General features: G+C 34.7%; 1 protein-coding gene and 1 long non-coding RNA gene across 5 annotated transcripts in view; one reads left to right on the top strand and one right to left on the bottom strand.

The window, feature by feature from the left end:
• The window catches only part of LOC140533612 (solute carrier organic anion transporter family member 1B3-like), a 93,716-nt gene that overhangs the window by 46,893 nt on the left and 18,962 nt on the right, over positions 1–27,861 (top strand). For 2 of the 4 annotated variants that reach the window (XM_072653563.1, XM_072653561.1), the window contains exons 7-12: positions 3,552–3,650; positions 6,801–7,046; positions 8,272–8,436; positions 13,398–13,590; positions 18,415–18,580; positions 24,243–24,427. In XM_072653563.1, the coding sequence (XP_072509664.1) occupies positions 3,552–3,650; positions 6,801–7,046; positions 8,272–8,436; positions 13,398–13,590; positions 18,415–18,580; positions 24,243–24,427 (1,054 nt within the window). The remainder of the gene's footprint in view (positions 1–3,551; positions 3,651–6,800; positions 7,047–8,271; positions 8,437–13,397; positions 13,591–18,414; positions 18,581–24,242; positions 24,428–27,861) is intronic. The other 2 variants (XM_072653562.1, XM_072653564.1) reach the window with 2 other exon arrangements.
• LOC140533615 (uncharacterized) lies at positions 3,499–12,605 on the bottom strand. The gene is made up of 2 exons (XR_011977003.1): positions 11,943–12,605; positions 3,499–5,590 (listed from the first exon to the last, which is right to left on the bottom strand). It is a non-coding gene; the product is annotated as an uncharacterized lncRNA (long non-coding RNA).

Genomic DNA, 27,861 nt, shown 5'->3' with positions numbered 1-27,861 from the left:
CATCAGTTCTTTCTCTGGATATAGCACTTTTCATCACAAGTTTTTCAGAACTGCTTTGGATCATTGTATTGCTGAGAAAGTCAAGTTCATCATACAATATTGCTGTGACTATGCACAATGTTCTCCTGGTTCTGCTCATTTTACTTTGCATCAGTTCATGCAATTGCAGGTTTTTCTGAGACATCCTGTATATCATTTTTTATAGTACAATAGAATTCCATCACAATTATATACCACAACTTGTTCAACCATTCCCCAATTTTGGAGCATCCCCTCAATTTCCACCACGGAGAAAGCCGTTGTAAATATTTTTTGTACCTATAGATTCTTTCACTTTTTGTTTTATATGCCTTTGAGATAGAGAACTAGTAGTGGTATTGCTGCATCAAAGGGCATGCACAGCTTTGTAGCCCTTTGGGTATAGTTCCAAATTGCTCTCCAGAAAAGTTGGATCAGTTCACAACTCCACCAACAGTGCATTAGTGTCTCAATTTTCCCATATCCCCTCCAACATTAGGCATTTTCCATCTCTTTCAAATTAATCAAGGCATGGGATAGTACCTCAGAGTTGTTTTAATTTACATTTTACTAATCAATAATGATTTAGAGCATTTTTATATGACTATAGATAGCAGTTTTCATCTGAAAACTGCCTTATATTCTTTGACTATTTATTAATTGTGGAATGACTTTCATTTTTATAAATTTGTCTCATATATCTATATATTTGAGAAATTAGGCATTTATCAGAGGACTTTGTTATAAAAATTTTTGCAGTTATAATTACTGTGTATTTCCTTCCACATGATTTCTCCCCAGTTCATCCTATTATCTCTCTTTTCTCCCTATTCCTCCTCAAAAATGTTTTACTTCTGACTACTTTCTCCCTTCATCTTCCCTCTCTGTTATCGGCCTCCCATTTTCTCATATCCCCTTCATTTTCTACATTTTTTGTGCAGTAAGATAGACTTCTATACATAACTGAGTATGTATGTTATTCCCTCTTTGAACCAGTTCTAATGAAATAAAGTTCAAGAATTCTGCTCCTCCACACCTATCTTATTACCTGTGTTCCTATCTTCTATCTTCCCCTCTGCTGTAAAAGTTCTTTTATATCTCTTTGATGTCAGTTAATTTATCTCATTCTACCTCTCCCATTTCCCTTCTCCCAGGCTATTTTTTTTCTCCTACATTAATTTTGTTTTTTTGGATATCATCCACTAATTCAGTTGCCCCAAAGGCCTGATCCTGGTTTTTGCTAGGGTGGTCTATGCTGGCACAGCTTGTACCAGAGCTGGACTACTCTCTACTTTCAATCCAGTATGACAGACCTTTTCTGTTGCCCATCTAAGTTGTCTTGGGCTGGAAAATTGTTTCACTCCATCTTTTTGTGAGTTCTGCCAGTCCAGAATTTATTTTGAGGCATTTTTAAAAATTGTTTGGAGGTGAAGTTGGGAAAGCTCAGGCAAGTCCCTTTTCTCTGCCATCTTGGCTCTGCCCCTCTAGATACCCAAGAATAAAGGAGACAGGTATTTAAATCCCTCTGAACTTGCCTTTATCCCCTTCCCCCAATACATATTGTTCTAGGGTTCTGGCCATAATGATCTTAAGGTCACCTTCCAATCTTTTATCCCAATAAAAAAATTAAGAGAAGCATAGCCTTGTCACAGGCTCTTTGGATAAAAAGACTCTCTCATATTAAGGACTTAAATGGCAACTTCCATTCCTTAACTTAAGCATCATCTAATTCTACCAGAAACCCCTGGAATTTTGATGTCAGAGACACAGGAATCTTCCCTTTTCCTTGGTTCATATTTCAATAAGCACATTCACTGGATAGTCTGTTAATAACCAACTCAATATATATATATATATATACATATAATATATAAATATTGCATGCATATGTTGTGTACATATAGGTGTATGTGTATGTGTATTTATGTTTATGAATAAATTATTTCTCTTATTTTTAGAATTTGTTGGTCCCTGGACTGCCTACTCTCTAAAGATCATGTAGTCCAATACAATAAAATGAATCTAGTGAGCACAATTGAAATATCCTTCCATAACCCCTTCCCTGCCCTTTTCATCACTAGTGTTCACATCAACCCAAAAATTCTCCTGCCAATAGGGTCACAGTATTAAAGACCTTCTCTGTAGCCTTTCTTCTTTTATTTCTGATAACTATGTCTATATCTATCTCAAAAGTCACCTACTTCAGCCAGTACCTTCTGGGGTTGTTGATGTCAGAGATGCAAGAATTTCCCTCTTAACTCTTATTGAAATAGATTTTCTAGACAGTTGGTGAACAGGTGGCTCTACTTATAATTTATACATATATATGTGTACATATGTAATATCTACGTAAATTATTTCTGCTTACAGCAGACCTCGGTCTAATTTTGTCCCTGGACCATCTGCCCTCTGAAGGTATTATTGCATAAGACCATAAGGTGAATCTAGAGAACTCATGATTTAAATGTCATCCAGTATCCCCTCCCCCTGACCTTTTCATTTCTAGTGTTCATATCACTATCCATAAAGTAAATAATAAGTAGCAAATTCTCCTACCAATAGGGGAAAGTTTAGCAGGCTGTTGCTGTTGTGTTTGTCCTTCATTCTCAAAGAGGACCATGACATCAAGATGATGACATGACTTGCAGTTGACTTTGATTTGAGAGAGGGAGGGCTGTGCAAGGTCACCAACCTCATTTTATTCTCCAGAGACATTTGGGTCCAGTGACTTGATTCATCAGGACTATTGGAGGTGACCCAGGATGCAATGTGAGACCCTGGCCCTTTCAGGCTAAGTTCTCATAGCATTCTCAGTTTGAATGAGACACACTCATTCAATGAATAGGTTTCTTTAAGTAGTTACTCAAGGGATGAGCCCTTTAATAAAAGAAAATCAAACTGGGAGGGAAAGACTGTCAGAGCTCCTGGTAAAAGAAAAACAGTTACTCTTTATTAATTACATTCACTCTGTGCTAAGTGGGTGGGACCTGTTGTCCAGTCTATGAGCTCCAGAGTGAATTTGGGTGTAAGGCTTGGTCTTTGAGCAAGAAATTTAGCCAGTAAACCCAAGGGAAGAAAAGGCAGCTTTTGGCCATGTAAGTGTACCTTCCCCTGGGTTCCACAGGAGAGGAGAGGGGAGTGGAAGGGAGGGGAGGGGAGAGGAGGGGAGATATGTTTGTCTTTCGTTCTCGAAGAGGACCATGACATCAAGAAGATGACAGGAATTGCAGTTGACTTTGATTTGAGTGAGGGAGGGCTGTGAAAGGTCACCAACCACACTTTCTTCTCCTGGAGGAAAGTATATGGTCATAGTGTTAAAATATGTAACTATAATCACAGCCTTAAGTCTATTTATCCTTAACTTGTCCTCATAATAATATTCCATCAATGTGTTCTTTTGGTGAAAATATAATTGTTGTGAGGAAACATTTCTTTATTTGATAATAATATATTGTTGTACTTATAAAAACATGTTGAAGACACAATGAAACTATGTTTATTAGAATAATTGAACTATTTTTAAATGGTTCCAGGTATTGTGCAGTCATTATCTGTAATTGGTCCACTAATAGGCTTTTTGCTGACAGCTTTCTGTGGAAAAATGTATGTGGACATTGGATATGTAGATTTAAGTAAGTACAAAAGGATTGAATTAGTACTTATGGTATTTTATTCCTTGTTCATCATTCTTCCAAAGAATCATTTCTTGTCTTATCTTGAAATATTATATTATGTTGTGATAACAAATTATTTCTTTTTTTCCTATTTTACATGTGGGAAACTATGAAGAATGGTAATGATAATAAATTCTCAGTTCATTTTTATAAAAAGTCTAAAAACAATTTAGAATAAAATATTCAGATAACCATTTCACAGATATCTGACTTGAACAATTTCTCCCACTCAGAGCTCACTGGGCCATTTGTCATAATTAATAGTTCTTTTGGAACAATGTAAAATGAAAGTGAAAATCATTATGGTATATTAATTGGGTGAATGATAAGATGTCCAAAATACTGCACTTCACCCTCAACTAACTTGAATAATTTCGTTATCTGTTTTCATGAAAACTTAAAGATTTTTTCCATACTGAAAAAAAATGTTCCGCTTCAATCGTGCTGGTTAACTAAAGGCTGGCACTGATTGACGGGTATATCTGACTTTCATCCCTCAAAGTTATTGAGGACTAGTCTCTGTAAGTCATTCCAGTGAAATCACAGGTATCATCACCAAACTTTTATGGCTGGAGTTCTTTGGATACATGTTACCTCTGGGGTTCTTTATGAAACAAACTGCCTTGGAATCATCTCTAGAGCAGTCCTAGTCAGACCATGTAGTAATCACTCTTGATCAAGACCTGATGCTAAAGACAGACAGGCAGGGTCATTTGGGCAGAACCTCCCTCACAAGAGTGACAGTGGGAGCTTTCCTTGGAGAGAGTCTCTACAGGCATGCCTTTACAATGTACACGTGTAAGGGCTGATCTCCAGACTGAACACATTATATCACAGTTTAAAAGTTAAGCATCAAATCTTAAACAAATACAAGCTTGTTCAACATCCCCCTGTCTATTGATGTCAGAGTTCAGTATGATGAGATTCAACATTCTTTTTTAGGTAAATAAAACAAACGTAAAAATGTTCATTTAATCCAAAAAATTTTTTGTTATTCTACATAGAAAAACTCCCAAAACAATTATAACTGAACTTTTGATCAAATTGTTTTAGATACAGGTTAAGACAGTTTGTTCATTAATAATTAAGCTGATCAAGGATGCGGATCACCTGATTTCTAGCTTCAAGTTCATTCAGTTTAACACACATTCTTAGGCAACTACTGTGTGCAGAACACTGTGCTAAACAATAGGGAAGATCAAAAGTGGAAATATATTTTTAGATACAGGTTAAGACAGTTGGTTCATTAATAATTAAACTGATCAAGGATGCAGATCACCTGACTCCTAGCTTCAAGTTCACTGAATTTAATCCACATTCTTAGGAAACTACTATGAGTAGAACACTGTGCTAAACAGTAAGGAAGATAAAAAGTTGAAATCAACTTTGTGTATACTGTGGTGTAATTGCTAGAGAAATCATTAATTGGTGATTATTGAAGAGCTTCTGTGAAGTTATCGAAACTAGTTCTTGAAATGCAGGGACATAGTCCTTGAAAGGCTTTAACTTGATGATCTTCTAGCTGGGTAGAACTGACCAGAGATGACATGACTGTTAAGAGTCTCATGTCACCATGATGAGTAACTGACTGCCATAATGTGAGCCAGTCCTCAAATGCAATATGGGTGTAGTACCAATTTAATATTCCAAAGCCAGTTAGTACTTACTAGTGAAAGCCTGATTCTGCCCTGATGATGAATACAGATTCAAGCATATAATGAGATCATAAAACGTATCTATTGATGATAATTGTGCTTGGGAAATTGTTTCACTTTCTGTCCTGGTGTATAAAGCATTTAACTCTGCCTTGAAAAATGTGGGTATCCCCCCACACTTACCATTATGTATGTATTGCCTTGAGCATGTCAATCTCTTGGCCTCAGCTTCCTCTCATATCTCTGTAGGGAGGTAAAATAGATAAGTTTTTGAATCGCCTGTGGCTCAGAAATCTTATGATTGCTTCAATTTGTTTAAAAAGAACATATATTTACAATTAATTTATTTCTGAGTAATGATTTCAGCATTATCATTAATTTTTAAAAAGTATTGTAGTGGGCTGATCCTCAGTCTGGTCACTTACTCATTAAAGTTTGCTTTTGGAATGAAATGAGGCAGTAGTAGGTCATTGAACAAGTTGAAAAAGATATGAGATTTACTTTGCCATAGTATTAAAAAAGATATTCACAACTCTCAGCTTAAGCAGAGATGGGTCCCTCTCACCTTGCAGAAGTGTTTCTGGCTTGCAGGGCAGGGTGTGGTGGCTCACTGGGCCTTGGGAGCTCAGCCCTAGTGTTGGGGCATTATTCCACATGGATGGGCTTTTTTGTATTCCCTTAGATGAACAGAAAACCATATCCATATAGCCTGAGGCTACCATAAAATTGTATCAATAAAATCTCAGTCCTCTGGGCTAATAAAATCTTAAAGACAATTTCCTTTTCTTTAGGTAAAGAGCCAAAGCATTTTTAGGGTTAGGGTTAGCAGTGAACAGAGAGGGGTGGGAATAAGCATTGATAGATAGATAGATAGATAGATAGATAGATAGATAGATAGATAGATAGATAGATAATTAAAGATATTGATATAGATATTAAAGAACCATTCCTTCTATAAGAATGTGTTGTTGTATGTCATTATTTGGGATCTGTCTTCCTCCTCTTGGGGATTAACAGTTCAACCTCCAGAGAAGCCTAAACATCAGTTTTTTGAAGTCTGGGTATGGGCATTATTTCTTTCATTTCTATATTACTAAATTTGATAATTTGTAGCACAGTCTTCTGCACATAATAGATATTCATTGTACTAGTTTATTGTACTTAGTTCTGTTGAATTGAATTTCATGAATGGATTATTTCCACCTATTTTCACATGATTTTGACATATTGAATTTTACTATCATTAATATTTTCTAATCAATTTTATTGCTTTCTATATTCTCAATTAATCTATCATTCATATTAATGTATCATAAGTGAATTAGTTTTCCCACTGAAAAAAATTTAAATGAACTTATTTAAACCACACTGAAAGAAAATAGCAACAGTTCTTTTAATTACATTTTTATTGTGAATTTTTCAGAATTTATTTTTCCAAAAATTTATATCATAGGCACAATACCGATAAAGTCAAATGATTCCCGTTGGGTTGGCGCATGGTGGCTTAGCTTACTCACATCAGGAATCCTTACTATTGTTGCTGGGATACCATTCTTTTTCATTCCTAATAATCTGAAGAAACGTAAACTGGAGAGTAAAATTGAAATATCCCTGGATACACCTAACACCAAAGACAGTAGATGCCAAAACCTGGAATTCCAAAACCCTGAGCAAATAAAGGAGCTTAAAGGATTGGCAGGTGAATATTTCACATATAAAACTAAGTATTTTTCTATGCAAATGAAGGGAAGCAAAAGATAATCTTCAATTACATTCATCTAAAAATCAGCAATATTTTACCAAGGAAAACATTCTGTAGTAAACATTTTCAAACTTGTCTTCAGATTACAATGGTTTCTATTAGGCTATTTTTAAAATTAATGTGCATATGTGGGTGGTGAGAAGAAATAAAAAGAGAAAATACAGGTTTTCACTGAATGACTAGAATGTAAAATTTTAAAATCTTTCATATTGTGTAATTTTCATGGATAGAGGATAAAAAATATAGAATCTTATACCTTAAAGGACCTTAAATATCATTTGACACAATGTTTTTATTTCACCACTGAGGAAATAGATGCTCAAAGGGTTTAAATGTTTTCTTCAAAGTTACAGATAATTTATTGCAAAAACCAGGCCTAGAACTTGAATTTTCTCGAGTTCAATGATTTGCCCGAAGTCAAATGAATTATTTGTAGCAGAGCTAAAACCAGTTCGTTCAAGTCCATTCCAGGTTGAATTATAACATCATCCATAGTTAGAGTGTATTTTAAATTTAACCCCTAATTTTTCTTACCATAAGCCATGGAAGAAGTTAGGCACAACTGGACATCATTACTTACTTCACATCATTATCTCCTCTTTCTCTCTACATTCCTCAAACACTAATATTTTTAGTTTTTTAATCAGTTCCCAAACTAATTTTACCTTGTTTTATAGTTTTGATGGCACTCTAAACATCTTCATGTCTCTGCCAGATTTCCTCCCCCAACAAGAAAGCCTCCCACAATATACACTGCATGAATGGCAGGAAAATCTGTATCAATAAAATCTCAGATTCATTGATATGTTGACAAAGCATATATACTGGCACTGTTCCAAGGATAGAAAGGTCTAATGAAGTAGCATCATGAAGCAGAAAGCACAATGGGGTGAAGTTCAGAGAACTGGATTTTAGAACTATCCTGCTATGACCTAACATCATGACCTTGGGTAAATCGCATCACTTGTCTGGGCCTCCATTTTCTCATCTGTAAAATAGGGTAGCTTTGCTATATTCTCCAGTTAATATCCTATGATTTTAAGATGCATTAATTTATCCAAGAGTCAAATATGCTTCCACCCGAAAAGCAAGAAAAACAAAAGGCATTACATGAATATGTTGAATTTTCTTTTCCAAATACAGTCTTTTATCTTCCTCCTAGGTTATTTCCACTCTTTGAAATGTCTCCTTAGCAACTGGATGTACCTTGTCTATTTGATTTTAACATTGTTGGATTTTAGTAGTCTTGTTGGCTATTCAACATATTTGCTAAAATATTTAGAACAGCAGCATGGCATATCAGTGTCAAAATTGAACATTATATTTGGTAAGTTTTACTATCTGACTTTTACTCTATGTATTACATACAATGAATATTTGCCTAATATTGAGTAAAATTTAAACTTCTTTGTTAAGTGTTCAAGGCCCCCAAAACTTCGTACCACTCTATCTTTCTAACCTTAACTTCATTCTGAAAAATGTTTATATTCTAGACAAAATGTATTATTCTCTCCTGTACAGAAAGATTTTACACTTCTGTTGCTGCTTCTATCCCTTTGTTTTGGCTCTTCACCATACACAAAGGTGGTGTAATCTATAGAGTAACATGCCTGAAATCAAGAAGACCTGAGTTCAAATCCTACCTCAGAAACTTACTAGTTATGTGACCCTGAGCAAGTAACTTAACCTTGTTTGCCTTAATTTCCTCAACTGCAAAATGAACTGGAGAAGAAAATGACAAACAACTCCAGTATTTTTGCAAAGAAAACCATCAAAATGAGGTCATGAGGAGTTGTACATGACTGTAATACTCTCCTCATGTCCTCTAAATGCACTGAATTCCTACTTATCATTCAACTAAAATGACACTTGATTAAGTGTCAAGCAGGCTTGATTTCCTTGGTCAGTGAGGGCCTCCCAACTCCTGCTTCACATAGAACCTCTCTGATCTATTTATATGATATCAGGCATTATAGTTATCTGTATTAGCACCTCATTCCATCGGTAGTCTATAGGCTTCATGAAGACACAAATTCTGTTTTATTTAAATATTGCATTTCCCATATCTAGCATGGGAAGTTCTGTAAAGTTCTCCACATACCAGATGCTTAAAAAATGTCTGTTGATTTAATGAACTCCAGAATGATCACATCTCCCATTTTTTCCTGCAAACTTTTCCCACAATCATCTCTCTTTACTCTTCATTATCTGTTTGTCTCCTGCTGCCTTCCCTAGAGTACAGAAATAACTGATATTCACACATCTTTACAAAGCCCTCATTAAACCCTACCATATCCTCCACCTATTTTGTCCTACATCTTTCATCACTTTCATAGTCAAATTCCTAGAAAAAACTGTCTACACTTACCGCCTCCATTTCTACTCCTTTCATTTGTGTCTCAGACCTCTGGAATCTGACTTCTGACCCCATTACCTGATTAAAACTGCCCTCTCCAAATGTGCCAGTGATCTCCTTGTGCCTAAATCTGCTGGTCTTTTGTCAGTCCTCATTCTTCTTGAACTCTCAATAGTATGTGGCCCTGTTGATCATTCCCAGTTCCTAGATATTCTCCATTTGGTAGTGCAATTTTCTCTTGGTTCTTTCTTCTCTCTATTTGATAATAATTTGAAGAATTAGAAATTCTTCTCTAATTTAAATCCTTTGTTCATTATGCTTTCCTGTCTCTGGGTATGGCGCAAGACTCTCTTGGGCCTTGTTGTCTGATCTCTACATCATTTAGTAGGTGATTTCGCCAGTTCCCCTGAATTTAATAATCATCTCTGAGCAGGTAGCTCCTAGATCAATATGTTTCCAGGCTTCAATTTCATGTCTTCACCCACCTATTGGAAATACCAAGTTGGCTGTCCTACAAGCATAACAAGACAAAAAAAATGCATTTTCTTTTCCCCAACAATACTTCAACTTCAGACTTCTTCACTTATTATTTTACTTCCCCTTTCTATTGTCACACAATTGAATTTTTCCCTTGTCCTTTGTACTACCTATCTCTCATAGCTGGAATGCACTTACTTCTTACTTGCACACAGAATTCTTTGTTTCTTTCAAAACTCAGCTAAGAAATGATGTCTTATATGAAAATTTTACAGAAGTGCTCAGCTACTAGTGCCTCTCCAGAAAGAAATAATCATTTATTTATTTTTCATAAATTCAGTATATACAGATCTTGGTCATATAGCTTCTCTGATAGAATGCAAATTTTTTAAGGGGGGAATATTTCATTTTTACCTTTGTGTACCCAATAACTAACATTTTGTGGCACATAATTGGAACTTAGCAAATGTGTCTTGCTTGAACAGTTATGGTTTTGAAAGTAGTATAATTGAAAAAAGTAAATATATTCCTGACTGAAATTTTTATACTGAACTAACCAATTGACTCTAATTTTTGTGATGAAATCTTTATGAAATCATCGTGTAAAATGATAATTAGTTACGTTGCAGTTCAAATACTCTTTAAACTGTGTTTTTAAATCAGAGGATACCTATAAATGAAAAATGTAGTTTCAAAAAGTCACATTCTTTCTGACACATTCTGCATGTTCACACACACACATAAAAACACACTGTTCTAGAGAATCATTTAAATAGTTTTGCAAAGTATGCTTTTCCTTCTTAAAATATCAGTGTAATGAATAGTTTCCTTATAATAGTCATTTTTATGGGTAGTTCCTGATACATTGACGGTTTGCTTCCTGAACTTGTGATTAGAATGTCCATAGACATATATAAAAGTTAATCATTGATTAAATGATTGACAAAACTCCAAAGCAGCTCTCCATTTCTTCATTGTGCCATTCAGAAATGGTTTAAATGTTAATATGAGACTAGAAGTTATGACATTCAATATTCCTGATTCCTAATCAATATTCCAAAAAGGGGAAAAAACAAGTAGGACCAGAGAGATTTACAAACAAATTCTGTAAACATTCAAGGAATAATCCTAATATTATACAAATGACAAAAATAGAAAAAATTGGATCTTATCAAATACCATGCAATAAATAAATGTGTTCTTAAACCAGAGAGGCCATTTTCCCAATAAATTTTGAGGACAAAAATTGTCTAAAGTGTTAGCAAAGAAGCCACCAAAATATGAAAATCATACTTCATAATCGACTGGATATATAACCAGGAACTCAGGTTAGATATTAGAAAATCTATAAACAGAAGACCATATTATAATAAATATCAAGATTATGTGAATAGGTAAAGAGAAAGCTTCTGACAAAACACATCACCCCATTTCTATTAATTTTTTTTATTTTTTTCCATTTCTATTAAAAACAAAAAAGGAGAGTATCAATAAGAAGGGCAGAGTAGTAGGAAGTACTTAAGTCCAGCTTCTCCCACAACTAAAAAATGAGAGGGGTCCCAGTATCAGACTAAATAGTGATCAGGAAATATAGGAAAAATCTACAGGTAATCAATTAAGACCCAAGGCAGGTGATCAGGGCAGAAACTGTGCTTGTTTATCAAAGTTCTTGAATTGCTTTTTCCTTTCTGCTCACTTCACTCTGGGTCACTTCATACTTCACAGAATTATTTAAAATCATTTTTCCTCATTTCTTTCAATATAATAATATTGTGTTACCTTCATATATCACAATTTGTGCAGCTATTTCTTTTCACCATTTTCCTTTAGATCTTAATTCTATGTTTTTTTTTTCTTTCTCTTATTCCACATTTAAGTATCAAGACTTATTTTTTTGCTAACAGTTATTCCTTCCCTGGTATTGTCATCTCTAGTAAATTCCTCACATTTATTTTTACCTTTGAAATTGGACGTATGAGGTGTGCAGGGAGGACTCTCACCTCTGGTGTGAAGGCTTCCTGAGGCCTTTCAGGGATGTCCACTTGTTACCCAAGCTGTAGCCACACCCGGAAAACCATCTGGCAGATGGGCTAAACTATGTATAGGGTAACCAGCACATCTCAATTCTGTTGGTGTCTCAAGGGGATGTCTACCCCAGTCATGTGAAGGCATTCCCTGGCAGAATGAGCAGATGAGAACAATTTGTTCCAATGGCCATGAAGGTGGCTGAAGCAGGTTCTGTGTAGCACTTAAAACTTAATCAAGCATCAAAGACACCAAGGTCGTGCACTGCATCCTGGGCCATCACCAGTCATCTTGACTTTTGTACTGCCGCCCGACTTTGATGACTCTGTAAGAGAGAGTCAGGCTAACTGACAACTCCATGAAACTACCTCCCTTAAATCCAATTCATGTACAAATCAAGACATCACCTCTTCTAAAATGAAGGATGAACATCACAATCATAAGTGCTCTCATCACTTTGCTTATCTTTTCTTCTTCTCTTTTCATCACTAATACTTTTTGCTTGAAGATTATACAGAAGAGGAAAATTGAAGACAGTTCATTCCCTCATTAACTGATGTTTTTATATCTATCTAGCCTGTAGCTTTTAGGTAAACAGTCTCCATCATGAAAATGTAAGTTCTTTGAGGACAGAGGACAGAAATTGCTTTCGTTTTTAACTGAATTATAAATGAATAGTACATAATCAGGGGATGGCATGCCATAAATTCTAGATACATGTATGTGGATTAATTAATTGGTTAATTATGTTTGGGACCATATAATATAAATAGAGAGCTTCATCTTATGGTAAATGTTTATATCTTTCCATAGTAGTGCAGGTGTCTTCTCTTTCTACTTCCTTTTATGTATTCTCCCATTAGTGTCTGTGTGTGTGTGTGTGTGTGTGTGTGTGTGTGTATTCATTAAGAGCAGGTACTGTCTTTCTGCTTGTATTTATATCCCCAATGCTTTACACAGTCCCTGCCATAAAGTAAGCAATGGTTAGCTAACTGACTGACTAGTGTTAATTAAAGAAATATGGTATTGTCTAAGGAATGATATTGAAGTGGAGGGTTTAAGAGCAAAAATGATGGAGGAACGAAGAAACATCCTATGGGACAGGTGAGACTGGGGAACTGGTAATAGTGTAGGAAATGTTCAGTAGCAGTAATATCGGTATGCCTAAAGTAACTATTTGAAGAAAGAACTCATGCTGTCCTACAAATTGCACAGGTATGACCTATGCCTATTATTTTCAGATTTCGGCTGTTGACTACCAGACCTTTGGGAATAGTCAATCAGATTGAAGGCTCATTTAGCTTTTCAGAGAATATGAAAATGCATTAGTGAGATAAAGAAGTCAATGAAAAATGCTTGTATTGACCAATATGTGCCAGAGAGCCATGGTTATATACTCAGTTAATTTTTTTCTCTTCTCTTCTTTCCAGGAATTATAATGCCTATTGTTGGAATTTCATTTTTCATGGGAGGATTTATTTCTAGAAAATTAAGACTGAGCCCAATTGGAAAACTCAAACTTCTCTTCATTTCTCACACTTGTGCTTATATTTTACAAGTGCCATATTTACTATTAGGGTGTGAAAGCAAACCTGTAGCTGGGTTAACAGTAAGCTACAATGGGTATGTAGCAATAATCCACCATTTATATAGCAATGAGTAAGTTCCTTAAAACTCAACTATAGAAATGACTGGGATTTTTAAAAGGCAGATTTCATGACTTCATTATTAGTCTACAACTTACATCATAAAGAAGTTTTTCTTTATTTTGAACCAAATATTCTTGTTCTGATAGCTAATACCATTTCCTAATATTTTCACTAGAAAACATAATGACAGTACAAACTTGAGATTTATATAACCCTTTAAGGCATGCAAAGCACTTTCCGTGTATCATGTCATTTGATTTGCAAATTGCTGATTCACAGCAATTCATGCTATTGTAATCCACATTTTACAGAAGAGTAAATGAGACTAAGGGAGTTTGTGAATCACCTAAGATCATCCAGCTAGTAAGCATCTGAAGCAGGATTCAAATTCCAGTCTTCCTGACTCCAAGACCCACATCATGATCTATACAGAGCATCCCAAAAGTCTTAGTGAGATTTTGAAACTTCAATACCTTTTAAGTGATTAGGTTTCAACAACATTGTTGGACAAGTTGTGGAGCATGGTTGTGATGGAATACTGCTGCACTGTAAGAAGTGATGAGCTCAATGATTGTAGAAAGACATGGAAAGGTCTGCAAGAAAAGAAAAGGAGTAAAATGAATGGAACCAACAGAATGTTGGATACATTAGCAACAATATTGTTTTAAGAATCATTTAAAACAAAGAAGTTATTTTGACTATTATAAATACCTAAAATTACCATAAAGGACATATGAAGAAAGACACTATGTGTATCCAGAGGAAGAATTGATAAATAGAAGCATGTAGTGAATAGTTTAACATATATGTATATATGTATATATATATGCATGTACTTGTATACATATACTTGTATACTTGTATACACACACATACACACACACACACACACTCGGGTTTTACTGGTTAGTTTCCTTTCCTCTCCTCTTGGCTCCTCTTCTTTCTTCTCCTCCTCTCCCCTCCCCTTCCCTCCTCTCCTCTCTTTTCCTGTCTTTTCCTTTCCCAGAACCTTAAACCTACTGCACTGTGAAGCCAGGACCCCAATGGGCCCCTGCCTAAGGGCTCCTCTGGACCCTCCTGACTTTAGAGTGATTATCAATAGTAACTGGTGCTGTTTCCCTCCCAGCCTGTCTTTCTTTTTCTTGGCCTTATTAAAGGGGCCATGACCTGGCTACTTCCTAAACAGGCTTATTCAATGAATGGGCATTGCCTCATCCTGAGTACCTGCAAAGACCTTGGCCTAAAGGGACCAAGGTCTCCCAGTGCATCCTGGGTCATCTCCAGTCATCCTGATGAAGATCTGGTCACTGGATTCAGATGGCTCAGGAGGAGAAAGTGAGGCTGGTGACCTTGCACAGCCCTCCCTCACTCAAAACAAAGTCAAGTGCAAGTCATGTTATCATTTCTCTGATGGCATGGTCTTCTTCAACAATGAAGGACAGACACAAACATATATATATATATGTATGTATGTATGTGTGTGTGCTAAATTATTCTATAGTTTATTCTATATGTGTGTCAAACTATTTTATATATGTGTGTGTATGTGTGTGTGTATACACCTATTTGTGTCTAATGGTAACCATTTCTGGGGACAGAGGGAAAGAAAACGTATTTACATGATAATTTCTTGTATATTTGAAAGGAATGTCAAGTTATGAAGTAGATTTGTAGTTTATTATAAAATATTTACTTTATTCCATAAGTCAAAAATAAAATTTTAATTTTCTTTTTAAAAGGTTTTTTAAAAAAACTGTAATAGAAAGTAAAGAAGCCTGAGAGCCTGGGCAGAAAAGGCAATGATGCCTGCTCCCCATCCCAGAATCTCATAGTCAAAAGCCGCCCATGTTCCACCCACCCACCAAGGACCCACAAATTTTTCCAAGGCAAAGCACTGCAAGAAGTTGTAACTGAGTAGCCCCAGAGCAGGGCCAGGGGGCAGGAGGCAACAGCAGAGACAGGGTAGGCCAATGGACCATGCTGTGCCTGCTCTCCCTGGGGACCTGCCTGGGCTTGGCCTGGTTTGTATTTCAGCAAATAGAAAGGTTTGATAATATACAAAATAAATACCAGCTACTGAAATTGGAAGCCCCCAAGTTCCATAGCCTTCAAAGTCAAGTCAATGTAATTCCTGAGAAGTATCAGAACTCTAAAGCTATGATAAAACAGTTGAAGGATTTTCAGATAATTGCTCATCTAAAACATCTTCAGGAAGATGTTTATAACTTGAAACCTTGATCCAACATGATAAATGGAAAAGGGGGATAAATTGAACAACACCTTGACAGGTCTTTTTCAAACAGTTACAAATACAAACTGCAGAACTACTTTTCCTGGCAAAGAACTTTCCTTCGTGATTATAGCTGTCGAAAATGTTATAAGGCACATTTCAGACCTAGGAACTGATGTAACTTCTTTGACAGAATCTGCACAAGACCTAGAAAGCAAATTAGAAGAAGCAGAACAGTATACAATCAAAAACACAGGTGACCTTTTGTCTAGTAGCATTGGTCAAAGAGCATCTAAAAATTCAGAAAGTATTCAGATTGTAGGAAGATGCTTTCTGAACTGAGGAACATTCAGGTAGAATTTTAAACTTTAGTAACTGAGAGAGCTAAAGTTCTGAGAACAGTGAAATTTGCAAATGATTTAAAACCTAAGATTTATAACTTCAAAAAGGATTTTTCCTTTTTGGAATCAATGATAAATAATTTAAACCTTACAAATTGGGAGAGTGATTGTTGACTTGTTACAAAAAGAAAAATAATTTCTTTTCTAAAAAGAAAAAGATCTAATTTAACTATAATTCAACATGAAATTAAATATGTAAAAGAAGAAATAACCAAAATTTCAGGTATAAATTAATTCAGAGATTTTTAACCTTTTTGTGTCATGCTTTTAAATGCATAAAATATGCAGGGTCACAAAGGAAACTAATTGTAGTGAAATTTATGCAAAAAATATTTAATTCATATACCCCAGTTTAAAAAGCCCTCAATTTTTTTTAAACCATTACCTAAATTGAAAAAAATTTGGAAAAATGTTACACACTATAAATTTCAATTTGATACGTAAAATTTTGGAAGCTTTTAAACTTTCTTGTATTTGATCAAATATAAAATAAAAATGTTTTTAGAGATCTGTCTAAAAAAATCTTTAACAGATTTTAGTACTTTTAAAGTTTTAATAGCTTAAAGCCATACTAAAAGGTACCATATGTAAATATCCTAAAACCATTAGGAAATTTCTCTTTAGATGACTTCCTTTTTTTCTAGGCTAATTAGTGTTTCACATAGCGATCCTAAGATACTTGTCTCTGCCTAAATATGGGACCAGATTTGCATGCACACTTCTATCCTTCTTCTGATGCCCAAGACTACCCACATGGAGCTTCCAATCAGAATTATCCTGGCTTTTAGGTGAACTGCTGGCTCTCTGATCACTCCTACCACCACCCCAAGAATAGACCTTAGCATGGGTTGTTCCTTTAGACAAGTCAGTGAGGGAAACTGCCTCATAAAAGGTGAAGAATTAAAGTCTGACTGGTGATTTTAGCAACATTATGAAAGCAAAACAGAAGGCAAAGACTTTCTAGGTTTGTTTTCACTGGGAGCTAGATAAGAAGCAATATAAGGAAGGAACAACTTCATTACAACCCCCATCATCTCAACTCTTAATCTTACAACATCAATATTTACTTATTTTGTTATTATTTCAGGCTACCATCACCTTTCATCATGGATCATTGGCTAGGTATCTTTGATACAAATGTTCCTTTTGGCTATATGCTTACTTTGAAAAAAAATTGCTTTTTCAATTGCTAGCTTCCTTAACGTTACTCCTGATAGCATGAATGCAGAAATAGCTCAGTGGCATCTCTGCACAAGATTTCCCATTTTCTTTCTGCCTATCAGAAAAGAACAAGAACATCTCAATTTTTAGGAATATATAAATTTTTCATGGTATTGTGGTAGGTGCTACATCAAAAGAACCAACTCATAGATCCAGATTGTGCTACTTAGGAAAATCTGTCCACATGTAATCTTTGTTTTTTCAAAACTGACATCTTGATATCATCAAAGGCAGTACAGAGTGCTAGACCTTGAATTAGAAAGACCTGAATTAAAATCCAGTCAAAGAAACTAACTTGATATTTGACCTGGACAAGTCACGTGAGCACTTGCTGCCTCAGTTTCCTCAACAGTAAAATGAGTATGATAATGGTGCCTCCCTCCCAGAGTTGTCATGAAGATTAAATGAGATATTTGTGAAGCATGTCATAAATCTTGAAGCACTATATAAATATCAGTCATTATTAATGATGGTAATGATATCTAAAAGTATTATATTATGTTTGTATACATGATATAATTATGTCTATGATGATAATCTATGATAGAAACATGTATTTTCTATCCTTTGTTAAAGTAACATTCATCGAATTTTTGATCTGCACAGATAATCAATTGAGGCCCAAAGAATGGAAGTGAGATTCCTGGGGTTATAAAGCCAGTTAGTAGCAGAATGGAAACCTAAACCTAATCCCACAACTCCAGAATTCTCTTCTGGAAAAAGGACCTCTCTTTAATAATTCATAACTAGATTCATCAATTTTCTTCCTTAAATTATAATTGTTGACTGTTTTTACTCCCAATTATTTTTGTAAACATAGAAGTAAAAATACATTTCAAAGTGGTTTTTATTACGTTTTTATCAACTTTTTTTTTTTATCAGTTTAGAAGAAAACTTCCTTTTATCCATCTCTTATCTCTGATAAATGTCTACATTTTGACTGTAGAAATGACCCGGGGACAGCTCCTCAAAACATCACATTTTCTTTCTGCAATTCAGACTGTAATTGTGATGCCAATTTATGGGATCCTGTCTGTGGAGACAATGGAGTCACTTACATGTCCCCCTGTTTGGCTGGATGTCAATCTTCCATAGGCCATGGAAAGGACTTGGTATGTATGGTGATTTTTCTTTTTCCTTCTTCATCATGTTGTCATAGTTCAGTCATTCCAGTTGTGTCCAACTCTTCATGACACCATTTGAGATTTTCTTTGCAATTATACTAGAGTGGTTTGACATTTCCTTTGCTAGATCATTTTAGAGATGAGGAAACTGATGCAAATAGGTAACTTGCCCAGGGTCACACAACTAACTCCTAAGAGTCTGAGACCAAATTTGAACTCAAGATGATGAGTCTTCCTGACTCCAAGCCCACTGCTCTATCTATTGTGCAACCTTGCTGTCCTCCTTCTACATCATAATTATTATCTACTTCATTGACACCGGCTAGTCAATTCAGCTAACAACAAAATCCTCAGATACAAGAGTAATTACTTGTTATTACATTTTTTTTGTTATTGCTGAATATAGGAATATCATTAGATATATTCTTTCCTAAGGCAAAAAGTGTGCACTCAAGTAGGCCTTCCCATATCTAAATTCTCACTCCGAGGTCATCCTGAATTTATAAAAAATATATAATATTTGAGGGTAATATTTAGATCTAAGAGAACCTTTTATGAAATAAGAAACCAACAGCAATGTTATTAATATGCTACTGTAATTAAACGTAAACAGCAATTCCAGGGAAGAAAGTAATTTGCTCTAATGAAGCTAACACATAAAAATATTCATTGGGAATGGCAAGGGGAATGTATTTAATGAAATCAACTGTAAAAATAATTGATCATTTAACTATTCAATGACATGACTATTTCCCCAAACCTATTTGTATAGGTATACTATGAATAAAGAACCATCTTGAAACTTTCATTTAACAGTGAGTTACAAACTTAGATGGCACAATGGATCAAGCTCTGAGCCTGAAGTAAAGACCTGAGTTCAAATCTGGACCCCAGACACTTACACCTTTGTGACCCTGGACAAGTCATATAACCAATATTTGCCTCAGTTTCCTCATCTATAAAATAGGAAAAATAATTTCTCCCTCCAAGAGTTGTTTTGATGATCAAATGATGTAATTTTAAGCTTCTCAGCACAGTTCCTGGCACATAATAATTGATATATAAATGTCTGGTATCATTACTATTATTATTATTATTTTTATTGTGATACAAATAAGATCTAGCATTTGAGATTAACTTCTCACTGCTGATCTATATCTGCCCATTTTCTATATCAGCCTCTTGTGAACACTTAAGGGTGCCCAGTGACAACCTTTCAGTGTTTCTAAAAATAATCTTTGTGTTCTAGTTACTAGTCCTGGCTTCATTTTACACAAGTAAGTCCAGACTTATCCCTGCTGAGAGTTTAAAATAAGACAGAAATTAAAAGCTTTTACCCTAAAACCACACTTCACTTTCGGTGGTACCTTAGTACCACTGAATTTTTCATTGGTTCTCTGACTTTCCAGACTCTGAATCTTGCCTTTTTAGAAATCTAATAGAAAAATGAAAGCAAACAAAGAAATTATGAAAAGAACATTAACCACGTGGTTAAAAAAAAAAGGCACACAAAAATACTGAAAAAAACAACACATTAAAAAACAGAACTGGCCAAAGGAAAAAGATGTACAAAAATTCACGGATGAAACTAACTCTTTAAAAAGGCAGAATTGGCCAAATGAAAGAAGAAATACCAAAGCTTACTGAAGAAAACAATACCTTAAAAATTAAAATTGGAAAAATAGAAGTTTATGACTTCAAGAAACAATAAAACAAAGTCAAAAGAAGAAAAATTAGAAGAAAATGTGAAATAGCTCATTGGATAAACAAATGATCTACCAAGTAGATTGAAGAGAAATACTTTAAATATTGGACCATATGAAAGCCATAATCAAAGAAAAAATCAGGATATCATATTTCAAGAAATTATCAAGGAAAACAGCCCTGCTATCATAGAACCAGAGAATAAAATAGAAATCAGAAGAATTCACCAATTATCACCTGAAGAAGATCTCAAGATGAAAACTCCCAGAAATATTGTAGCCAATAGCAATGCCAGGTCAATAAGCAAATACTTCAAGCAGCCAGAAAGAAACCAGTGATATACCATGGAGCTCCAATTAGGATGGCAAAAGATTTAGCAGACATCACATTAAAGAACTGGAGGGCTTGGAAGAAAATATTCTGAAGCAAAAGAACTGGGATTACAGAGAAGAATAACCTACAGATCAAAACTGAGTATAATCTTTCAAGAAGGAAAATGGATATTTAATGACATAGAGGGCTTTCAAGCATTCCTGATGAAAAGACAAAAGCCGAATAGAAATTTTGACTTGATAATACTAGATTCAAGTGAAGTATAAAAAGACAATAACGAAAGAAAATTCATAAGTGATTCAATAAGTTTAAGAATGTAAACTTTCTATGTGGGAAGATGACATACATATCTTCTAAGAACTATGTCATTATTAGGGCAAGTAGAATGATTCTACATAGAAAGGGGGTATGAGAGTAAGTCAATTATTTTGGGATAATGAGAAAAAAGATGGTTAGGTTAAAAGGAGGGTGCCCTGTAAGAAGTGTGATGGGAGAGGAAGAATAGGGGAAACTATCTCACACAAAAGAGGTGTACAAAGAAGAGTTTTTAAAGAGAAGGGGAAATGGAGAGGCAGGAAATGCCTGAACCTCACATCTAAATTGATACAAAGAGAGAAATGTATGTGTGTGTGTGTATGTGTGTGTGTGTGTATGAAACATATAGCTATATACATACTGAATTGGCAATAGATAGCCATGCCCACAAAAGGGAAGTAGGAGAGGAAGGGGATAAACAGGAGTAATAAAAGGGAGGGTACATAAAAAAGGCAGTGGTCAGAAGCAAAACAGACTTTAGAGGAAGTACGGGATAAAAAGAGAGATAAGGATAAACAGAAGGAAATAGGATGGAAGGAAATGAATAGTTAGTAAGCATAATTCTTAATGTGAATGGATGAACTCATCCATGAAATGGAAGCAGATAGCAGAATGGATTAGAAACCAGAAGCCAACTTTGTGTTGTTTACAAGAAACATACCTGAAACAGAAAGGGACATGCAGAGTTAAAATATAGGACTAGAGCAAAATCTATTATGCTTCATAATAGGGCAGCTAGGTGGTTCAGTGGATAAAACACCAGTGCAGGAGTCAGGAGGACCTGAGTTCAAATCTCACCTCAGACACTCTACATTCACTAGCTGTGTGACCTAGGGCAAGTCACTTAACCCCAATCGCCTCATCCTGGGTCATCTCCAATCATCCTGATGAATATCTGGTCACTGGATTCAGATGGCTCTGGAGGAGAAGTGAGACTGGTGACCTGCACAGCCCTCACTCACTCAAAACAAAGTCAAGTGCAAGTCATGTCATTATTTCTCTGATGGCATGGTCTTCTTCAGCAACGAAGGACAAACACACATTATGCTTCAACTGAAGTAAAAAAGGGCAAGAATAGAAATCACGATTTCAGACAAAGAAAAAGCAAAAATAGACCAAATTAAAGGGATGAGTAGGGAAACTATATCTTGCTGAAGGGATCTAGTCAATGAAGTAAAATCAGCACTAAACATATAATAAGCACCAAATGGCATAGCATCAAAATTTTTAAAGGAAAAGTTAAATGAATTACAGGAAGAAACAGACAATAAAATTATACTAGTGGGGGACCTCAACTTCCCCCACTAAATTAACTACAAATACGTAAGAAAGAAGTCAAGGAGATGAATAGAATCTTAGAAAAGTTAAGTATAACAGATTTCTGGAGAAAATTGAATAGGAATAGAAAGGAGTACACCTTTTTCTGAGCTGTCCATGTCATCTTCACAAATACTAACCATGTATTAGGGCAAAAAATTCACAACTAAATACAGAAAAACAGTAATATTAAAGGTACCTTTTTAGACTATGATACAATAAAAATTACATTTAACAGAGTGATAGAAGCACAGACTGAAAGTTAATTGGAAAACAAATAACTGGATTTTGAAGAAATGACAGGAGAAAAATTAATAATTTCATTAAAGAGAATGAGAACAATGACACAGCATCCCAAAATTTATGGGATTCAGACAAAGAAGTACTTTGGGAAAATTTCTCTCTTTCAATGTGTACATCAATAAAATAGGGAATGAGCAGGACCAATTAATTGGGCATACAACTAAAAAATTTAAAATCACCAATTAAACATCAAAATCGAAATCCTGAGAATCAAAAGAGAGGTTAATAAAATTGAAAGTTAAAAAATTAAAGAATAAGTAAAACTAGGAATTGGTTTTAGACAAAAACACTACAATAGATAAACAAATGATTAATTTCATTAAAACAAAGAAGACAACCAAATTACTTGTATCAAAGACAAAAAGTGAATTCATCACCAATGAAGAGAAAATTAAAATAATTTTATTATGGGCTTTTTCGTCCACATATATGCCAATAACTCTAACAATCTAAGTGAAATGGATGAATGTTTACAAAAAATATAAACTGCCCAGATTACCAGAAGAAGAAATAACACTTAAATAATATTATTTTGGAAAAACAAATTAAACTATCCATCAATGGATTCTCTAAGAAAAAATCCCCAGGACTAGATGGATTTAACAAGGGAATTCTACCAAACATTTGAAGAGGTTAATCCCAATGTTATATTAACTATTTGAAAAAATATATATAGATAAAGGAGTCCTACCAAATTCCTTTTTGATGCAAATAGGGTTTTAATACCTAAATCTAGAAGAGAAAAACAAAGAAATCTATAGACCAATTTTCTTAATGAAAATTGCTGCAAACATTTTAAATAATATACCAGCAAAGAGATTATGGCTTTATACCCCTAAAATCATACACTCTGATAAAGTAGAATTTATATCACAAATGCAGGACTCATTCAATTTTAGAAAAACCATCAGCATAGCTCACCATATCAATAATAAGAACAAGAAAAATGATCAGCTAATGGTGCTTTATTTACACATTAGATATTTCACAATGATCTGCTTTATTATATTGCTACAAAAAAAAACACTTACTTTTTTTTCTGACATATCAGACTACAGAGAAAATAAAAATATAAAAAATAAATAGTAAGAAACCAATGTATCTTTTAACTAAGGCACAGTAGTAGCAAAAAAAATACAGAATTTGGAGTCGGAGGACATGAGTTCAAATTCTACCTATTACTTTCTACCTATTGCTTCTGTGACTCTGATCAATTCATTCCTCTCCTAAGTTTCAGTTTCCTTATCTACAAAATAAGTTTTTATTAGATGATTTCTAAGCTCTAAAACTATGATCAAATGAAAGACGAGATCTAACAAAAGATGTTTAAAATTCTCTAGTATTTACAAGGTAGCTAGGTATCTCAATGGATATAATGCTAGGTCTAGAGGCAAGAAGACTTGAGTTCACTCCAGCCTCAGACACTGGGAAAGTCACTTAACCTCTGTTTGCTTAATTCAGTGAAAAAGGAAATGGCAAACCACTCCAAGACCTTTGTTTGAAAAAAACAGCAACTCCATGCACAGCATTAACATGCTATGGTCCATGTGGTCACAGAGAAGCGGAATAACAAAACAACGCTTGTATTAGTTGACAATGCTTCATAGAAAGAAATGTTTTTATGTTGCATGCTTTGCTTGATAAATTGTATTCGATAGTAATCAAAATTTATTTTTAGGTGTTTCACAACTGTAGCTGTGTTGGAGTTAGCCATGTCCAATCCAGAAATATCTCAGCTCTTTTGGGAGAATGCTCAAGGACAGAAGATTGTTCCAGAAAGCTAATTTATTTTTTGGTGTTAAACTCTTTTGCTTTTTTTTCCATTGGATTAGGAAAGTCTCCTGAACTAGTGCTGATGTTTAAGTAAGTAATATAAAAATTATCCCTGTATATTAATTCACAGATAATTATTTTATTAAGAAAGGGATAAAAAGATGCACTGACCTTATTTTTTCCATATAAACAAAGATATATTAAATTGATAGAATGTAGTGATTCCCAAATATTATGTATTGCTTTTGAACATGCAACAGTATTTTTTACAATGTAAGTCTTGTTTTTTTATCATGGCTAAAATTAAAATACTTATTGATGGCAACATTAGTTGATACAATCTCTTAATTTTCACTGTTTTTATTATTATATCACCTTCATGATGTATCATGATATTCCATTTCAAAAAATAAAAGAAATATCACAGGTTTATAGACTTGTCAGGAACTCCAGGTTTTTATATCATAAATACATCAAGAAGTGAGTTGAGAAGGAATTTATTGTATGGAATAGCTGCAACATCACTAGGAATAAAATGGAATAAATTTAATAGAAAGAAAGGAATAATTGGTGATGTGGGAACTGAGAAGTGAGCATGGCTACATTAGTATCTTCAAGTATTTTAAGGCCTAAAAATGGAAAATGGACTAGACCAGGGACGGCAAGATGTGTTCTCGAGGCCACATGTAGCCATCTAGGTCCTCAAGTCTGACTGAAGTTTGAATTTGGTCAAAGGGCTGCACTTGAGGACCTAGAGGGCCACACTCCTCTGTCCCTGGACTAGATTTCTCCTTATCTCTCAGAATGTAGAATTGGGTGAAGTGACTGACATGCAGATTTAAGTTTGATGTAAGGAAAATCTTTCTAACACAGCTTCCTAATAGTGAAATTGACTGCCTCAGCAGCTGTACATTCCCCCTCTCTCTAGTCCTCCCTCAAGTGCAAGTCATGTCATCATTTCTCTTGATGGCATGGTCTTCTTCAGCAACAAAGGACGAACACAAGATAATCATGTATTGGTGTTATGGTAGAAGATAATTTTGGTTAGGTATAATGAGGCTTTTGTGATCCTTTCCAATTCTAATTCTGAGATTCTATCTTTACAAAATCATGTTACTGACTACTTAAGATGAAGCTATCACAGCTAGGTGGCATAGTGGCTAGAGTGCCAGGCCTGGCGTCAAGAAGACCTGAGTTCAAATCAGGCCTCAGATACCTACTGGGTTACCCTGGGTAAATCATCAAATCCTGTTTTCTTCAGTTTTCTCATCTATAAAATAGGTTGGAGAAGAAAATGGCAAACCTCTCCAGTATATTTGCCAAGAAAGCCCTGAAAATGGGTCACAAAAAGTCAAACGTGACAAAAAAATGACTTAACGGTAACAAGGCAACAAGATAAAAGATTAACATATTGTGGAAGAGCAGTAAATAGACCAAGCATAACTGCATCATAGAAGACAAATTGAGTAGAAGGTAAAAAGAGTGGACAATTAGAAAGAGGAAAAGATATGAAGAACTTTAAATGCTACATTAAAAAATCATCTTGGGTGCAATAGGGAATTTTACGAGTAGTAAACTAGGTTGAGGTATTTAGAATGTCACTTTAGGAAAATCACTTTGGCAGTTGAGTGAGGAATAAATTAGAATGGGGAGAGACTGGAGACAGGCAGATCATTTTATTAGTCACCTATTAGTCAAAATGAAAAGTAATGATGGCCTCAAATAAAAAAGTACTTGCATGAATGGAGAGATGGGGTTTGACATGAGAGATGTTGTAGAGAACAAAATTTTAACTGGTTAGATATGGGGGGTGAGTGAGAGGAATCCAGGACGATTGTAAGATTGTGAAAGGGGGAGCAAAAAGTGATAGAGAAATTCGGAAAAAGGGAATGTTTGAATGTAAAGATAATGAGTTCTACTTTGGAAATGATGAGATTATGATACTGTAATCCAATTTGAAATGTCCCTAAATCAATAAGTGATGAAGGACCTGGAGCTCTAGAGATAAAGACCGAAGAAATAGATCTTGGAATGATCTGCAGAGTGAAGAAAATTGAAATCCTTAGAGCTGAGGTCATAACCAGAAAAAGAAAATGAGGAGGGAGCAATCAAATGTGTGGATGTGTGTGTGTCTGTGTGTGGTGGGGGGGAGAAAGAGACAGACAGAGACAGAAATAGAAACAGGAAGAGAGATGAGAGAGAGAGAGAGAGAGAGAGAAGACTATCGAGAAAAGGCTATTAAATTTGCCAATTGAGATATCATTATTAACTTTAGAGAGACCAGTTTTGGATGAATGCCAGATTCCATAGAGTTTAGAAGAGGATATGAGAATTAGAAGTAGAAGTATTAATTTGAGATTATTTTTTCTTTGAATTTAGCTGAGAAAAAAATGGGAAATAAGAGAGAATAGTTGGCAGGCATGGTTAGAATGAGGGAGGGTTTTGATTTTTTTTTATTTAATATTTTATTTTTCCCAATCACATGTAAAAGTAATTTTAACATTCTTTTTTTCAAATTTGGAGCTCCAGATTCTCTTGGTCCCTCCCCAAAGCAATCTGACATAGGTTATACATGCATAATCATACAAAACACATTTCCATGTAAGTCATGCTATGAAATGAAAAGAGAAAAATACAACAAAAAAACAAAGCAAAGAAAAAAGTAATTCTATTCTGCATTCAGACTCCACCAGTTTTTTATCTGGAGATGGACAGTAACTTTAATCCTAAATCCTTCAGAATTGTTTTGGATAATTGTGTTGCTAAGAGTAGCTGTTATTCACAGTAGATCATCACATAATATTGTTGTTACTGTGCATACCATGTTCTTCTGGTTCTGCTCACTTCCCTCCGCATCAGTTCATGAAAATCTTTCCAGGTTTTCCCGAAAGCATCCTGCTCATTATTTCATATAGCACAATATTATTCCATCAAGATTCATCATGTACAATAACTTTTTCAGTCATTCCCCAATTGATGGACATCCCCTCAATTTCCAAATTTGCCAGCACTGAAATAGCTGCTATAAATATTTTGGAACTTATAGGTTCTTTTCCTTTTTTCTGTTATTTCTTTGGGATACACATTGTAGTAGTATTGCTTGATCAAAGGCTATGCATGGTTTTATAGCTCTTTGGGTATAGTTCCAAATTGCTCATCAGAATGGTTGAATCAGAATACAACTTCACCAATATATACTAGTGTTTTAATTTTCCCACATCTCCTCCAATGTTAGTTATTTTCCTTTTCTGTCATATTAGCCAATCTGATAGGTGTGTATTGGTAGGTCAGAGTTGTTTTAATTTGCTTTTCTCTAATCAATAGTGATATAGAGCAATTTTTCATATGACTATATATAGCTTTGTTTACTTCATCTGAAGACTGCCTGTTATATTCTTTGACCATTTATCAATAGAGGAATGGCTCTTATTTCTATAAATTTGCCTCAGTTTTCTATATATTTGAGAAATGAGGTCTTTGTCATAGAAACCTGTTGTGAATTTTTTTCACAATAATGATTTCCC

Source organism: Notamacropus eugenii, chromosome 3 (assembly GCF_028372415.1).
Source record: "Notamacropus eugenii isolate mMacEug1 chromosome 3, mMacEug1.pri_v2, whole genome shotgun sequence".
Lineage (NCBI taxonomy): Eukaryota > Metazoa > Chordata > Mammalia > Diprotodontia > Macropodidae > Notamacropus > Notamacropus eugenii.
This window is presented reverse-complemented; position numbering and strand designations above follow the sequence as displayed.